General features: G+C 45.8%; 1 protein-coding gene across 1 annotated transcript in view; it reads left to right on the top strand.

Moving 5' to 3' along the window:
* The window catches only part of PPFIBP2 (PPFIA binding protein 2), a 137,792-nt gene that overhangs the window by 49,006 nt on the left and 71,113 nt on the right, over positions 1–17,673 (top strand). The window contains exons 4-5 of the mRNA XM_018559741.1: positions 6,172–6,255; positions 10,096–10,209. Of these exons, the coding sequence (XP_018415243.1) occupies positions 6,172–6,255; positions 10,096–10,209 (198 nt within the window). The remainder of the gene's footprint in view (positions 1–6,171; positions 6,256–10,095; positions 10,210–17,673) is intronic.

Here is a 17,673-nt window from a genome sequence, read left to right on the forward strand (position 1 = left end):
GGGCACCCCCCCCCCCCCCCCCCACATTGCAAGGGTTATGTGCTTGTTTTGGTCTAGGGGCTGGAATAAAGCAGAATTACTTATCTAATCCTGCTAGACTGGTTCCCGCAGCCTCTTCTCCCCCGTGCTCTGGCAGTCTAAGGACTGTGGACATCATCACATTTATACAGTTCCATAGTTGGAGCAGAGGGGATGAGAGGTGAGCGTTGACTGCCACAGGATCAGGTAAGTAAAACTGCTTTATTTGAGTCCCCTGGTAAAAAAAATTAGCACTTAACCCTTGCAGTGCTGGGGTAGCCCCACTGCAAGGGTAAGTCTATTTGTCTGGCGTTTTCTTCAAAGAGATTAGTAGGAAACCTTTCCTTGTGTGCTCCCACCTACTTTTTCATCAGGCTGGTCATGTGGTGTGCAGGGTCTTCATGTTTTCTGGTGGTCATGGATGACGCAGAGAATGGCGGTGATGTGATGAAGCTTTACGCCGTTTCCTGCATAATTTTACAGTGAATAAAGGGTTCCATGGTGACACCCGCCCGGAGGAGAGGCCACAACGATCTGCACTTGCAGTATCTCCTCCATCGGATTGATGCTGGGCATCAGGGGTATCCTTACACTACTCACCGCCTGAAGCCTGAGGCCTCTGCTTTCGATGGGTGGTGGTTGTCTGCTGGTGGTGGGTGCCAGGCGGAGGGAAGGGGGGTGTACCTCTGGGTCCACCCGCCAAAGCATCCCACTCAGCTCCTGGCAACCAGTGATATCACTGAGCTTGGCAGGATGTCAGCTAGAGCATTCCAGGTTGCAAAGTGCTCTGGCTGGCAAGGTGGTGGCAGGCACTGCTTCCTTCCCCATGGGACTTGCAGAGATGAGGAAAATAAACTATTGTGGGGACAGCTCTGGGCTGATAACTATTGCAGGCTGAGCTACGTTTTTACTTAACATCTGTTGTCCGTCTATTGTAGGGATACACCGATACCGTTTTTACGGTGTCAAGTAAGAGTACCGATATTCATATGTCGGTACTCTCCGATACCAAGTACCGATACCGGTATTTCCACTAGAATGGAGCCAGCTTTCCGGGCAATCAGGAAGCCAGGCAGCATGTCATCATGGAGCCGGCATCCTAATTGCCCGGGAAGCCGGCTCCATGCTGTTTGTCCAGCTCCATGCTGTTTGTCCAGCTCCATGCTGTTTGTCCAGCTCCATGCTGTTTGTCCAGCTCCATGCTGTTTGTCCAGCTCAATGCTGTTTGGCAGGCTCAATGCTGATTGGTCGGGTAGCCAGCCAGACGGCATTGAGCCAGCTTCCCGGCCAATGACCATCAAGCCGGCCACACAGCATGGTGCCGGCTTCCCGGCCAGTCAGGAAGTCGGGCGGCAAGTCATTACCCACTGCCCGGCTTCCTGATTGGCCGGGAAGCCGGCTCCATGTTCCCTCGTGGCACTGCCAGTCAGAGGAAATCTCCCTCTGACCGAAGTTTCGATATCGGGGGTAAGTATCTGAGCATTTTGGCAAGTACGAGTCCTTGCCCAAATACTCGGTATCTGCACCGATACTAGTATCGGTGCATCCCTAATCTATTGTAAATAAGAAAGAACCCCAGAGTTATGCTTTAAAGCACAAAAACTAATTTAAACATATTCCTCAATAGAGCCAAAGGGTATAAATTTACTTGATGTGCATTAAATACCTTTGCAAATGAGGATATGACCTTGTAAAAGAAGTAGTGATATTATCACTGTGCTGTACATAACCTGTGCAAAAACCAGAGCTGTGGGAGGGACCTAGCAGGCTCCACCCACTACAAACTGCCTGTAGAATGCAACAAGAGGGGGCGGATACAAGACCAGTCACCCTGCACAAGGAGAGACAAATTTCATATACACAAAGCACACCAAGAGTCAAGTAGGAGTATTTGCTTATCCCGGATTTCTGCTTTGAAGTACTGAAGCCAGAGGATCAGCATAAGAGCCGAACAACTAACATTTTTCAGGTAGTGGTTGCCAATGAATATTTTGCTTGTTCTATGTTTGCTTAATAATGATTGATAGGCTTCTGATTTCTAAGCCATCTTCAATCTCCGCATAAATCAACTGCTGCTGAGTTTGAAGACGCATGTTCCTAAGTGCTGGAAGGCAATAAAACAAAAACACGTCGGCGTTGGCAGCCAACGATTCAACGCATGTCAGTCTTGCCGCGCAGACATGCAAGAAATGCAGCCGTGCCACGGTGACACATGCCACCCGGGCCGCAAAGAGCCACCCACCGGCCCGCGCCCCATCTTATCGCTTCTGATAAGCAATGCCGGGGCTATTTGTAGAATGTGGAACTGAGATCATTCCGCGGCGCGTGTCATGGGAAAATCCTCCTTCAATGAAGGAACCGACCTAAGGAATGTCTTCCAGCAATGTGAAAATATTAGTCAAGCACATTTTTTTTTTGCCGTTTCCAAAAATAGAATTTCCTCCCATGATATTGAGCACTGTATGTTTATGTTGAAAACGTTCCAAAATGTCTGAACAACCAAGATTATTTTCCATTAGGAAAATCCCCTTTTGTTTTTGCCTGGTATCAAGGTTCGGGGCTACTGAATGTAATGCGTGTCTACAGCGGGACTCCAGGCAAGCAGATCAATAGATGAAATACATGTATGCTTCCTGTTTTAGCAACTAAATTATATTCTCATTGCCTGGAGGGGAAGATGTGTAACCTTTGCATAGGAAAAGACTTCTTTACAGTAAGAGCTGTAAAAATGTGGAATAATATAAAGCTAGCCGTATGCTGTTGGAAATTCACATGAACTGACCGACATTTTAAGACTGGTCATACATTGGTCTTGGGGTTGATTCCTTCCCGGGCTATTGTATTCTAAGAGAGGCGGTGGTGCAGCTGTCGGAATACTCCGACATTGCCTTCATTTCATTGGCAGCAATCCTTGTTCGGCTGAGAATTTTCGGACTAGCACTTTCGACAAAAGTCAATTGAAAAATCGAGGTTCGTCAAACAGGGGTGCTGACGGGGGGCCACACACTGCTCAAATTTTGGCAGACTTCTGTTGAAGGAACCGGGTGGAAAATTGCTGGCCGAACAGTGACTGTAGCCAATCAGCTGCTGATTGACACCCTCACTGTTATTAAAAAAACAATAGTGTGGCACGGGGTGGTATTCGTATATGTATGCCGTTTAGCATTTTTTATTATTATTATTATTATTATTAGCATTATAGTTATTATTATAATATAAGACTTGTATAGCACCAACAGTTTGTGCAGCGCTGTACAAAATGGAGGGAGACAGAACAGTTACAATTTCAATACAGGAGGGTTTGGAGGATGGATAATTCTGTTAGATTTCTTTGGTTCAGCCCACAGAGAGAAAGGGAGAGAGAAAGAAAAGAAAAAATATTTTTGGAGACAATTGATAAATCTTTCGCCGAGCTATACGCTGGGCAAATGCCATTTGCACAGCAATCCCACCACTAGATGGCGCTGAGTAGCATAGCTAATTCCCATGCTCCTTGGCTCCATCTAGTGGATGGAATGCCATGCGAATTGCATTTGTCTAGCGTAAGTCTGGCTGGAACATCTATAAAGCTGGCCATACACTGCAATATTTTCTTTGTTCAACCTGCTGGCTGAACAAAGAAAATATTACAGATTCCTCCATCAATGCTTACCAGTATTGATCGATGAATCTCCTGCTATTGCATTGTATTCTGACAGCGGCCACTGAGGATTTTGCAACCGGCTCCTATAATCATCTTGTCGTGGGATGGCCGCTGAAATTGTGCCATCAGCGGCACCCACTGTGCGAATTTCGGCCAGCTTGTCTAGTATTGTATATGGTCCGCTTTACACAGGCTAGTTCTAACCAACTCAGATTGCTTCACATGCAGTCTGGATGTGTTTCTTAATGCACAAAATATAGCGTAATAATATTATAAATATAGCACATCATATTTATATGGAATAAAACTGCTGGTTGTTGATCCGCGGAGTGTCCAATTACCTTTGGGGATCAGGAAGGAATTTTGTTTCCATGTTAGAACTTATTGGACCAACCCTTTATGGGTTCTTGTCTTTCTGTGGATCAGCTGCAGATTTAGGGCTCCGAGGATGCAGATTGTTAGTGCATTTGTTTGTCTTGTGGGGAACTCGATGGACATATGCCTTGTATCTATGTTACTATGACACTGTATTTATTACACTAAGCACAGATAAGATTGGGTTTTGGTGGAAGGAAGCTATTTGAACTTTGTTTTAATGGACTTATATATTGGTTGGGTGATGCATTGTATAGGTCACATGATGTGCTTGAGGCGTTTTAAAGTGTATTTCCACTTTTGCAGTCACATTTGAGAGAAACCCCAATAGATGAGTGTTGTGTGTTCCTGTTCACATAGCATAAATCAAATATATATATATATATCTCTTACATTTTCTAGTTTTTGTTTGTTTGGAGTAGGATTATACATAGGACACCATAGGTAGCTTCTGGTGGTTAGAATAGATGACAAAATGCAGGTAGGGGGGTCAGACTGAGGGACAGTTTTTTTGGGGGGTTTTTTTTAAGCAAACACAAGATCTACCCTTGCAGTGGGGCTAACCCCAACATTGCAATGGTCATAGCGAGCAACACATCTGCCTGAAGCAGATCCCTGTGCCCTTCAAGACTTATCTGCACCCTGTGTTTCAAACACTTCCTTGCTCCCCATGTTCCAGGGTCCCTCTGTGTCCCGTGCCTCCTCCATGCATTCAAGCTGGAACACCAGGAGCCCATGTTTGCCCCTGTCCACTTAACATCATGACATCTTGTGTCGTGGTTTCAGACCAGCTGAACAACAACACATATAGGACTCAAAACCTGGACTGTCTGGGTGAATCACGGATAGGTGGCAAGCCTACTCCAACCCTTAGACAAAATTGGGCACTTAAGCCATGCAGTGCAGGTGTAGCCCCACTGCAAGGGTGGATTTTTGGCTTGCTCGGACATGGGCTTTATCAAAACTGGAGCAGACAGAAACTGGAGCAGTTGCCCATGGCAACCAATCAGCTTCTCTCTTCAGTTTGCTCAGTTAAGATTTGACAATGAAAGAGAAAAGCTGACTGGTTGCAGTGCAAATCTGCTCCCAGTTTTGGTAAATTCCCCTCAATGCCTTGAGGTCTTTAGGACAGACAGTCCTGCTCATCTAGTTCACAGGTGATAACGACATCTGCCAGCATGGCACAGATGGGGTCAATTATGGCCCCCCCTTAAAGGAGAACTATGGGGTTAAGGCTTTTCCCCATAGCTCTCCTTAGGGTAACGGGAGGACACAAACTAGCGTCCTCCCGTCACCCTAGGCTCAGTATACCGCGAGCTGTAGCTCGCGGTATACTGAGACGCCACAGTATACTGAGACGCTGAAGCGGATCCCGGCAATTTATGCTGGGATCCGCCCAGCTGCGTGACTGACAGCTGGTTCTGCCTATCTAGAGGCAGAGCCAGCTGTACCCGGCCCCTCCCCCGTCCGTTCCGCCAGTCAGCGCTGGCGGAGCGGAGAGGGGGGAATCCAGCCCCTCCCCTGTCACAGCAGAGAGCCGTGACAGGATCGAGAGGTGAGCGAACGCCGCTATGTGTTCGCTCACTTCCCGATCTGCTGAGCCGACCTGTAACAGTATCATTGTCACAGGTCGGCTAGAACTATGAGGTGAGTGAAAAGCACTCGCCTCATAGTTCTCCTTTTTAAACAGTGAGAATGAAGAAGGACTTTTCAGTCTAGGAGTTTCCAGAATTACGCATCAAAAAAAGTAAGTTGCAGTTTTTAAATATCTTTTTTAAGTTGTGCTTTTTGAACGGGAACATGTAACAAATAGTAGGTGTTTTCCTGATTTGGCTGCAAAAGTGGAAATACATAGTCATTGCGATCCCTTTAAGGAATAATCCATCAGTTTCGTTTATCTGGTGTCAGTTCAGCAATCCAGCAGTTTTTTGTAACTTTCTGTTTCTCTTTGCTGATAAAACAAAGATGGACGGAGATGACCCTGTGACTTGTAATCCTGACTTGTAGCGAGTGGTGAATAGTGAGAGTGCATTTCAGGGGTACAAGGGGTCATGCATGGACATTGTCTCTGTGGCTGACATCTATGTGTTCTGGTCTTTCCTGCAGTGACTGATCAATGTCTACTTCTCTCCTAGGTTAACCATACAGTTGTGAATAATGAGACCTACCAAGAACGACTGACGCGTCTGGAAGGCGATAAGGAATCTCTAGTATTACAGGTACAAAGATTATGTATACAAGGATATAGTGGAAATCTAAATGGCTGTATATGTGTATCCAAAAAAAAAGTGTTTTACATTGTTAATATGTAATATATAATGGTTTGTTGGTCATCAACATTTAGGATTATCCCAACTGCTAAATAGGGGCAGAGTGGAATTAAGAAAGGAATATTAATTGTCTATATGAGGTCACATGAATAGATTGACATCTACGCATTTCAGTGTAAAGTCTCGTCAATGTTAAACCCTTAATGACGAAGGAAAAACAAACCTGAACGCCCATCTCCAGGCAAACCAAAAATCTGCCCTTGCAGTGCAGTTCCTACTGCACTGCAAAGATATGCAAGGATAAGTGCTTGTTCTTGTCTAGGAGCTGGAGTAAACTAGATTTACTTACCTGATCCCCACTTCCACCGGATCCCCACTTCCACCGGCTCCCTATGGGCTCTGGACCGGTTCCCCTCAACCTCTTCTCCCCTTCTCTCTGGTGGTCTAAGGACTGCTGATATCATCAGGTCTAATGCAGGTTCCATAGACCTGCAGGTCCGGATTTCCCACAAGCCCAACCAAGGCCCGGCCTCGGGGCAGCAGGCAGCAGGGGTATGGAATTCCTATAGCCCGACGCCCGTGACAAGTAGTTGTTTTCTACATTTAGCCCTGCTTTGGGCAAGCAGGGCTAAATGTACAGCGGGGAATCCGCCGCTTGTTCTGTACAAGTGATCTCGGCGATGTCACTTGTATGTAGCTTGCAGGTCTGCCTTTCTCCATTGGGGGGAGGGGGGGTGAGTTTGGCGGGTAGGGGGGTGCATTTAGGAGCCTGGCCTTGGGGCAGCAGAGAAAATAAATCCGGCCCTGTAGACCTGCATTAGATATGAGGACACCGAGGGACATTCAACCAGCTGGAGCGGAGAGGGAGAAGAGGGGTGCAGGGATCAGGATCAGAACCTGCATTAGACATGATGACATCAGCAGTCCTTAGCCTATTGAAGCCCAGGGAAGAAGAAGCTGCAGGGACTGGTCTAGCAACCCTACGAGAGCCAGCAGGAGCTGGGATCAGGTAAGTAAATCTGCTTTACTTCAGGCTCTAGACAAAAATGAGCATTTGTCCTTTGCAGTACAGGGGTAGCCCCACTGCAAGGGTACATTTATTGTTTTGCCCAGAAATGGGCTTTAACATGTATGTCGATCCAAAACTTTCTTTTCCCCAAAATGTAAATAGAATGTGGAAAGTATAAAACCTATGTCAGGTTTTTACTGCTACCGGGGCTACGTTAGGGAGATTTCCCCCCACTTCCTCTCCTGCTGGAAAAAGTCTTACTCTCCAACAGCAACATAGACAAAAACAATTTTATTTCGTACAGTAAGGAAAGGCCAGAGCCCCTGTCAGATTTTAATTTCTGTCTGTGTCGCTGTTGCAGATTCCCCTCCCCCCCGTGTTGTAAAAAATATTGTCAGTAAGACAGGAAGTGAGGGGAATCTCTCTAAGGCCCCATTCACACTTCACAGCGCACAAACGCGGGTTTGTGTGTGTTTTACCGCCACTGCCACGCAACAGCCCAGTCAATCAATGGGCTTCCGCGTGCTCAACAAATGCAGCAAAGTAGCTCATGGAGTCTTTTCAGCAGCAAGTGTCCCGCACCTTTTTCCTGCATGTTTGATGCCCGTCCACGTTTGGGGAAAAAACGTTTTACCATCCTCATTTGGGGTGCCATTAACAAGCATGTTGCGTGTCTTGAACATGTCGCACGTTTTGGCTCGAGTTCTCACAATGCCAAAATGTGAATGGGGACCCACTGAGCTCCAGATAGCAGTAAAAACATGACCGGAGTTCTTGTGTTTCACCGCTCTATTCAAACCTAGAGAAAACGTGTTTGGTTTGACTTGCACTGTAGTTTCTGAAACCAGTCTTGCAACTTTGTTTGTACCCATAATAGTGCCCAGAAACAAGGTCCATCCCTATAATGAAGCAGCCTGAGGCGGCTACCTCAGGTGGCATCTCACCGGGTCACGTGGGGGAACTGGGGGGGGGGGCACAATTATCACTCTGGCTTCTTCCTCTCCGTACGACTGATCCCCCAAGGCCCCTTCTCCTTGGCGTTTCTTCAGTTGCAAGCACTCCAACGTAGTCACCAGCAATCTTGGATTGTAAGTCAGGGCACCGAGGGCTGACAACCTGGAGCATTGGAGGGAAAAAGGAAGAGAAGAAGTCACCAGCGTTTGACTAAAGATCACGCAAAGATGTGTCATTTATTCTTCAGGTCACATAAGACCAATGTGGCCAACGTTTCGGAGCCTTACAAGGCTTATTCCTCAAGATGATTAAGGAAGGGACACTGTGCGGCCCTAAAACGTTGGCAACCTGTGTGACGTTCTGAAGAATAGTCATCACATCCAATACACTGTGTATAGGACGGGAGGACACTGAGGGACAAACCATCGCTGCCGCGGAGGGGTAGAGAGGTTGAAAAGGACCGGCCTAAAGAAAGCTCTGAGGATCGGGTGAGGTATAACTTTTTTTTTTTTTTATTCCAGCACCTAGATGAAAACGAGCACTTAAAGGAGAACTACGAGGTGAGTGATTTTTAGGCTCAATAGATCGACTGTCACTCATGGCTCCCTGCAGGGATTTCCCTCTCCCCGCTCCGATCCTCCAGCACTTACTGGCGGAACGGCCTGGGGAGGGGGCGGGCACAGCTGGCTCTGCCTCTAGATAGACAGAGCCAGCTGTCACTCAGGCAGCTGGGTGGATCTCGACATCAATGTCGGGATCCGTCCCGGCTGTGGCGGTCTCGTTATACCGCGAGCTGTAGCTCGCGATATACAGAGCTTTGAGTCACGGGAGGACGCTAGTATATGTCCTCCCGTGACCCTTAAGAGAACTATAGGGAAAAACACTGACCCCATAGTTCTCTTATTAACCCTTGCAGTGTGGGGGTCGCTCCACTGCAAGGGTTAATAAAAGTTCTTTTTTTTTAGTCCACAGATGCATGGCTCAGCTGCACAGCGACTCGCTTAGCACTACCATAGGCTTTATACCTTAGCTGCTGGCTGTCCATAGGCGATTTCTGAACAGCTGCACCGACCGACCAGACTCTCTTCGGAACACGCAGGCGTGATCCCCGAGATCTGTCATAACAGCGTTCCGGCATTAAAACTATAATAGTAGCAAAATTACACTGCCAACAATAGCAGATCTACGCAATATCTGCTCAAGATATTTATTTGCAAGGGGGGGGGGGTTGGAATGCTTTTTTGAAGCCAACAAATTCCCAAACTTGTGAACAATGTCTGCTGCTGTCTGTGCAGACTTGTTTTAAAGCAGCTATATATCGAATTGACAATTTAATTTCTGTTGATCATTTTTTTTTCCCCCCTCCTCGCCGTCGTTCCCTCCTCCTGTAGTAACTTGCAGGCCGGGAAGGCTTTCAAAGCTGTGCTCAGTAGGTGCTTAAACATGCCCTGAATGCATCACATACTTTTGCCACCTCCGCCGCTTGGAATAGGTAAAGACGCCACGCTCTATGTCTCCGCTTCGGCTTTCATAAGGAGCTTTTATTCTTCTTTTCCACCCTAACAGTGTTAAAAAAACCTGCTGTAGCCATTCTCTCGCATAGGATTGCCTAACAGCTCCCAAGACAGCAGGATTGTGAAACGTTGCCCGGTTTGAGGAAGCTGGGTCAGTGGTGCGTCTGAAATTTGGAGGCCGGGGGCAGCCGGGTCATTTGCTTGTTTGTTGTTGTAGACGTTGTGCATGTTCGTAAAGTGAAGTGTTTGGTTTCTGCTCCTTGAAAGGATGGGAAGGGTTTGGTTGTGACTGTAATTTGTGTCTCGTTGCAGGTGAGCGTCCTCACTGATCAGGTGGAGGCCCAAGGAGACAAGATCCGGGACTTGGAATCCTGCGTTGAGGAACACCAGGTGAAGCTTAATGCTACCGAGGAAATGCTCCAGCAGGTAGGTGCAACGTGTAGGTGTGTTGGATGTAGTTTTATTCATCTTTCTATCCGTTTTCATGGGCTGAGTCACACTTTTACGTTGCAGTAAGAGGACTGAAATAGGTGAACTGAGTGTTGACAAGGAATATAAGGCGAGAGCAGAGTGATGACTCATTAGTATTCTGCTTCTCCTCGGCCACAGCCTGAGAAGGATAGCCATAGTCCAATGTCAGCATGCTATAGAGAAGGACTCTTGCTCTCTGTGTGGGAGCAGTGGTCCTTCTGCAGAGGCCTGACACAGGCGAGGGATATTAGTATTCTGCTGCTACTTTGCTTTCTAGACGCAGGCTGGAGGCCTGGATGTGACCAGACTGTAGTGCTTAAAGCCCATTCGGCTGAATTCATTCCAGGTGCAACAAAACAAGGTGTGCAAAGTTATTGTTTCTTTTCTTTTAGGAAGCAGTCTGAGCAGGAAAGCCTGTTCAATGCCGGCAATAATAAATTTAATCGAATAAATCAGCGCACTGCAGTTCAATGGTCACATTAAGGGAACAGTGGTGATCGGTGTGCTAAGCTCCTTTTGAACAGGTAGAGGAGCCCCATACAACATATAACGAATACACAAGGATAAGGAGCGCTACTACCTCATTGAGGGGTGCAAACTAGCTCTACATGTAAAAATCTATACAAGTAAAGGAAGGGAAATGACTCGCTGTCAAAATGGCAGCAGCAACATCCGAAAACCTGGGTGGTGGTGTCCGGCGTCCCGCTTTCCGAGGACCAGGTGTGGGGAGTAGTAAGCTGCAGATTGTAACCCCAAAAACGAGTGTTCCACATGTACATGCGTACTCAGCTGGCCAGGCTGAGCCGCGGCGGGTGGAGGAGGGAAAAGTGCCGCAACCGGCTGAGGGTAGATTTATAACGTCACCAAGACAAAGTAGCGGGAAGGTCGAGATGCTATGAGACCGATGGGAGCTGTAGATGGTATAAGGGCCTGTTCACACGACGTCCGTTTTGTGTGCTGACCGGCTCCGTACGCTGCTGCACTCAAAATGTATCCCTATGTGTTTTATGGGCTCCAGTTCTCTCGTGCGCAGTCCGTTCAGCTTACGACAGAAAAAATACTGCATGTAACATTTTGTCCGGTCCGGAAAAGGTCAGGAACATGGCAAAAACGCACTGCATTAGTCTGCACATCCGCACCTGATCAGGACCTGATCTCATGTGAACAGGCCCTAAGAGCTCTCACAGGGTCGGCGGCGGTTGGGCGGCTACGCGTTTTCGAGGTATAGCCTCTTTGTCAAGCCTCAGGATATGCCTCGAAACACGTAGCCGCCCAACCGCCGCCGACCCTGTGAGAGCTCTTATACCATCTACAGCTCTCATCGGTCTCATAGCATCCTCTTTGGTGTGCTTTGTATATTTCTTCCAGATCTGTGCCTTTACCTCTGTACAGGATCTTCCTGTAATACAGACCAGTCCTTGCTGCTCTCTCTCCTTGTGCAAGGTGATTGGTCTTGTATGCGCCCCTCCTGAGGTTTCTGCAGGCAGCCTGTAGTGGGTGGGGCCTGTTGAGTCCCTCCCACAGCTCTGCTCTTTTCATCGGCTATATGCATCACAGTGATGATGTCACTGCTACCTTTGCAAGGTAATATCTATGTTTTATCAAGACATGTGATGCACTCAAAGCAGATTTATATTCTTTGTGGCTATGCATTAATGCATTTAAAAAGTTTCAGCTTCTACTACAGTAGGTAAGTCAGGCTTTCCAGGCTGTCCATGCTATCTGGCAGGGTTGCATAAATCTCAGGACTGGCTGATTACCATTACATATCCTTTGGCAGGTGTAACCCGTCCTATATGTGTATTTTTTATGTGTGTATTAAGCGGTTTCCTGGAGTTCAGCTTTAATTTTATTGATTTTCATTATGAGAGGCGGAGTTTATGATGTACGTGTGTTGAGCTCATATCGTAACTGCTACTTTGGGTTTTATTTAGCTCTCAAGCCCCCAGCTTGTAAAGACCGAGCTGCCTGAAAATGTAATTTAGACGCCGTGGATTAGGCATCTGGTTATCCATTTTAAAATACCGAAGGCATTTGCAGAAACTAATACTCACAGGACCAATAAATGTAACTTCTAATTTATTGTTCGGTAATAGAGCTCATAATGCTGCACACAATCTGTATGTACGCGTTTCTCACATCTGTACAAAACATTCTATGTACAATTTGCTCTGTAGTCATGTGAAGTCTTTAATGGTCAAGGGATTATAGGCCAAAGGAGTCTTACTGGAGGCGGCCTGCAGTGGCCAATAGGATTACTGGTAGAAAGCCAACTAGGTGCAGGAAATGTCTCTCCTTCAGACTAGAATCTGTATTGGGTTCCCTTATGGCCCGTTCACACCAGATGCCAGTGCTCTCCTTTGCTGTCCAACATCCTGGGTTGTGAGTGGGCCCTCAGTGTCCTCATGTACAATGCAAGACTGCTGGTTCTACATTTTATGGTAGGTGTAGGTAGCCAAGGCACTCCAGCTTTTGTGGAACTACAAGTCCCATGAGGCAACCAAAATTAAGATATGGGCAACTGGCCCCCCACTGAAAATAGTCTCAACTGTGATATTTACATATGAATGGGTGGCGCTATTTACATATGAATAAGCCACGACTCATTTTCCCCAAAAAATGTCTGTGCGACGCTATAGCATTCGGGTTACGCTTGAGGTGGCAACCCTACTTCCAGCCCTGATGCGTGCGGGGTCATTTTATGTTTCTATCCCCCTCCACAGTTTGTAGTTCCCTTCTCACTGGAGTATTGTTCATGAAATGTTGTTTTTCTTTTACAGTAATTACAATCCCATCCCTGGGGCAATCAATAAATAGGATTGGTGCTGTAGTTCTAAAGGACTCTTTGTTGTTGCTGTACAGGATGATTGAAGCTGCTGTCATTGTACTTGGCAGAATATGAGAACAATTCAAAGTAATCCCTTCTGGAATTATTTATTCATGTTGTGACTGAAGGTTTGTTTGGTGTTTGTGTGCTTTTACAGTATGACAACAAAGTACTTATAATGTGGCTGCTCAACTCATAAAACGTTATAGAAAAATGGCTCCTGGGTGATCCCAACCTCTTAAAGGGAACTATGATGGATTTATGATGGAATTTATTGCAATTGTTAAGTTTTTCAATTATGTTTTACATCTGCTTTACAATCCACTTTCAGACAGAACAAGCATCCCTGTGGAATAATCCACCCTTATTCCTGTCCCAATGACCACCCACAATGTTGTGTAGTCGCTCACTTTCAGTCCCAGGTAACAAGGGTCATTAGGACAAATAGAGACTCTGTCCAGACAGCAATAAAAACCTGCATAGAGAGAGAGCCAGCACTTACAAGGCTCAGCCCAAAAACTTGGAGGAATTTATCACTGCAGCTATTGTATTTTGACAGTCGTCAAAATCCATGAACAGCACCTGTATCCAATTGTATTCAGGTGTTGTTTGACCAACAATTTCCGCCAAGCTTCTTTTTTGATTTTTTTTAAACAAAGGACGTCGTGTGGGAGGCAGCAGACTGAGCCACCAACTGGGCTGGTTCATCACGAACAAGCCAAAATGTGCTCCATGTATGGCCAGTGTTTGCCTCCTCACAAGAGTTATTCTACAATTCAAAGAGACCCTGTTAGGTTTCTAACCAAATGAAACTACTAATTCCTTGCAAGCGAAGAGGCCGTATAGTCGCCTCTCATGTCTCCTTTCGCTTTCCCTTCCAGCACTGCAGCCTTGCACTTCTTACCATAGTCTTTACTAGAACTAGAAAGTGACATTGGAGGGCAACAAAGCGGTCTTTCTTATAGGTTCTTGCATGCTTCTGAGGAGCCTTCAGACAAGAGATAACCTACACTGTGTCTTGGAACTCCATTCAACAGACCTTGTTTTATTTCTAGATGAGTGGTTAGGAGCACCTCTTAGGTCTCGTTCACACCTAGGCATATTGCATATGCGCGTCTGTTTACCGCGATTCGCGGTAAAGTCGCGCGACAAACGCGTGTTTCCGAAGGCTACTTGGCTGTATCCCAATGGAAACGTGCAACAAAATGGCCCAAAGTAGTACATGTAACTTTTCAGGCGTGGGCCATTTTGTAGCGCGTTAGGGACGGGCGGAAATACGCCAAGGTGGGAACGAGACCATTGAATACAATGGGATTTATATTTTTGAGCGTTTTGTAGAGCGTTCGTCGAGCGTAGAACGCGCTACAAAACGTTCAGGTGTGAACGAGTGCTTAAAGCGGACCTTTACACTCAAAAATCAAATTCTACCAATGCAATCGGACTCTTCCCCCCCCACCCCCACTGCAGCAGGAAAAGCACAGAACTGTACATTATATTTGGGGGTTTTTTTTCATGCGTTAGTCCTAAACGTACCTTCACATGAGATGACCATTGTTTAAGTGGTGCTCCTAGCTACACAGTCAGGATTTGATCTTCTGATGAGCAACCTCCCCCCCCCGTCCCCCGTCCCCATTGCAACCAGAGAGGCAGCACCTAAGGACCATGCTCAGGTCCACACATTACACACATATTATCACAGCTTTGCCTCCCTCAAGGAGTAAATTCCCCATTTTCTCAGATTTACATCAAAGCCGATTCCTACTCCACTGCTCCAGCGCTACCACATATCTATCAGTTCCCTTCCTATATTTCTGTCACTAGATTTGACCACACATTTCAGAGATGGCTAAACACGGAAAGTTGGCCTGTTAACCTCAGATCCAGTTCTGCTGAAACATATCACCGAATTCACCAGTGTTCTGGCCATGGTTGGCTCCAACAGGAAGCAGATTCTTGCACGTCGGTCTTGCCTCCTTAGTTTTATTGCTCATATAGTTCTAAATATGTCTCCTTAATCTAGTTGCCAAGCCCAAGATAAGGATTTCATTATAGCACAAAGGAGCACGGTTTAAAAATATAGTAAAATAAGCACAATACGAAGTAAAATGTATGTGGCGCAGCTGCTTCTACTACCATCTTCCAATCTTCTTTCATCTCAAGTGTATGAAACTTATTAGATACACTGCATAGGAAAGTAACATGTTAAAACTGAACTCCAGACAAGCCGCTAAGAACAGCGATAAGATATGATTATGAAAGCTGTCTTGCATGCCAAAGGATTTGTAAATTGGCCCACATACTCTTAAGGTGCCCATACACCTTACGATTATCGGACGAAACTTTTCGTCCGATCGAACCGTCGTACGATTTTCGTACGACGGCCCCATCCTGCCCCGATTATCGCAAGGTTCAATCAGCGGTAGTTAGAAAAAAACACCTGGACGACTTGCGGTAATTGACCGCAATTATTTTCGTTTGTGCATGCGCAGTGTTAATCGTACGACTTTTGACGGACGGAAACATCTCCAACCATGCGAACATCGTACGATCAACCAAAGTTTTCAAACATGCTTGACCGTCAAAAGTCGTACGATTGTACAGTACTATCGGTCGGGCACTCTATTCACACGTTACGATTGTCGTACGAAAAGTCGATCGCATATGATTATCGTACGATAATCGTAAGGTGTATGGGCACCTTTTTAAGGTTTAAAGTAGACATGTGCACTGCCAAAAAATGTGTTTAGTTTCGTTTCGTTTTAAATTCGGATTTGTGTTATTTCGTTTTTCCGGATTCGGGTGTGAAAGTTAATTCGGATTCGGAATTCGGATTCGTTTGCATTCGTTATGTCTGTAATTCTGAATTCAGATACATCCGAATTTGCGAAAATTCGTCCGAATTTCGATTCGAAACGAATCGCACATGTCTACTTTAAAGAAGAACTGAGGCTACCCCTGCAATGTAAGGGTGAACTGCTCATTTTGGTCTAGGGGCATAGACCAAAATGAGCACAATGGGCTGAAAATCTCGTCTTATACTCGAGTATATACGGTAACCCTTACAGTGTAGGGGTAGCCCCACTGCAAGGGTTCATTTTTATAAATCTTGCAGTTCTTTAAACAGCACAGTCAACTTGGTGACCTGACTTTTCTTTACTGCGGTTAAGCAATTCAACTAGGTCTCCTTCCTGCCCCTTGCCTATGAATGCACAATGAAGGAGCAGCAGAATACTAATAAATTATCATTCTGCTCTCTTCTGTTGCCATGCTCCTGGCCAGCACATGTGTATGTAGTGCACATAATAGGCAGGTAATACCGTGTTCATATATGTGTCTCCATCTCCTAGTGCCGACTCCAAGTGCTTCTGTTGATAACAAGAGGCTGATATGAAGACAGGTTAAAGTAGTATTAAACTCTCAGATTCTTTTTTTTTCTTTTTTTTATAATGAATCTGGATCAAACAAGTATACATTTCCGAGCAAAGTATTTCTTTACATGTTTGCCAAAGCACTAACAGTCCTAGGATCACAAGAGACCGAGCAGTCTCCAGCAGCTGTCCATCTACTAGCCTGAAGAAGAAAGGAGAAAGCAGGGAAGAAGGAGGGGAAGCAGGGAGAGGCTTACCTTGGTTGTGCCTGTGTGTTTGTGGAGACACACACAGCTTACTAGCACACACAAGGTGGCTCCATAGGACCCTGCAAGGGAAAGGAGCCACCCTAACACAGGATATCAGGACCAGTGGTCAGGGGAATAGCTGATTCTACAGGAAACTAAAACTTTTAAACTTTAAGAAGCAGCATCCATTGTAATTGATTTTAATCAGCATTTAAAAAACATTTTGACTTTAATATCACTTTCAAGTAGCTTAGAGTGGATGCGTTTACAATACATTACATAATGTTTTAACATCATCATAATTGCATTAATTTGTGTATTGTTATATCTGCTTCTTGAAATTAGGCGGCTGGCAGATTTCCCCAGACAATGAATCGAATTCATACAACTACTGTATTCTATCCTCTCCAAAAACGTGACCTGTGCTCTGTAAATTGGGATATAGTAATGAAAAAGTTGACTTAGTCAATGGATCCATTATCCCCTTCATGACCAAGTGTATTTTATGTCTGTGCTACACTGATGATGGTCAACAAGATTGAAACAACTGTCTGCGCTATAATAAATGGCTGTACTTGTAGTTTTGACCCACAGCTCTATTACCCTGCATACATTTCCTAATATCCTAGGCCAGGCTTTCCCCCACCTTTATCAGCCAGTGGCACAATTGATAATCCAAGTGCCCCTCTTCCCTCTACAGGAACATGAGGGTGGTGGTGGTTTTCTGTGGGCATTTTATGTGGTGATCTGGAGCCCCAGCTTCATCTCCTACTTTTATTTTTGTAAGTTTTGGATAGAGTAGGGAATTTTCAAAACCCCCCCCCAATAAGCTTTTTTTTTGTGCTGTCATCTGTATCCCACTGGGCAACATTCATTTAACTTCCTGTCCTGGAGACACAACAGGAAGCTAAAGGAAACCTCTGCATAAGCTAGCCATACACTATGAATGGGGCTGAACAACAAAAAAACGATCAGT

Source organism: Nanorana parkeri, unplaced genomic scaffold, assembly GCF_000935625.1.
Source record: "Nanorana parkeri isolate BGI_ZX_2015 unplaced genomic scaffold, ASM93562v1 scaffold414, whole genome shotgun sequence".
Taxonomy (NCBI): domain Eukaryota; kingdom Metazoa; phylum Chordata; class Amphibia; order Anura; family Dicroglossidae; genus Nanorana; species Nanorana parkeri.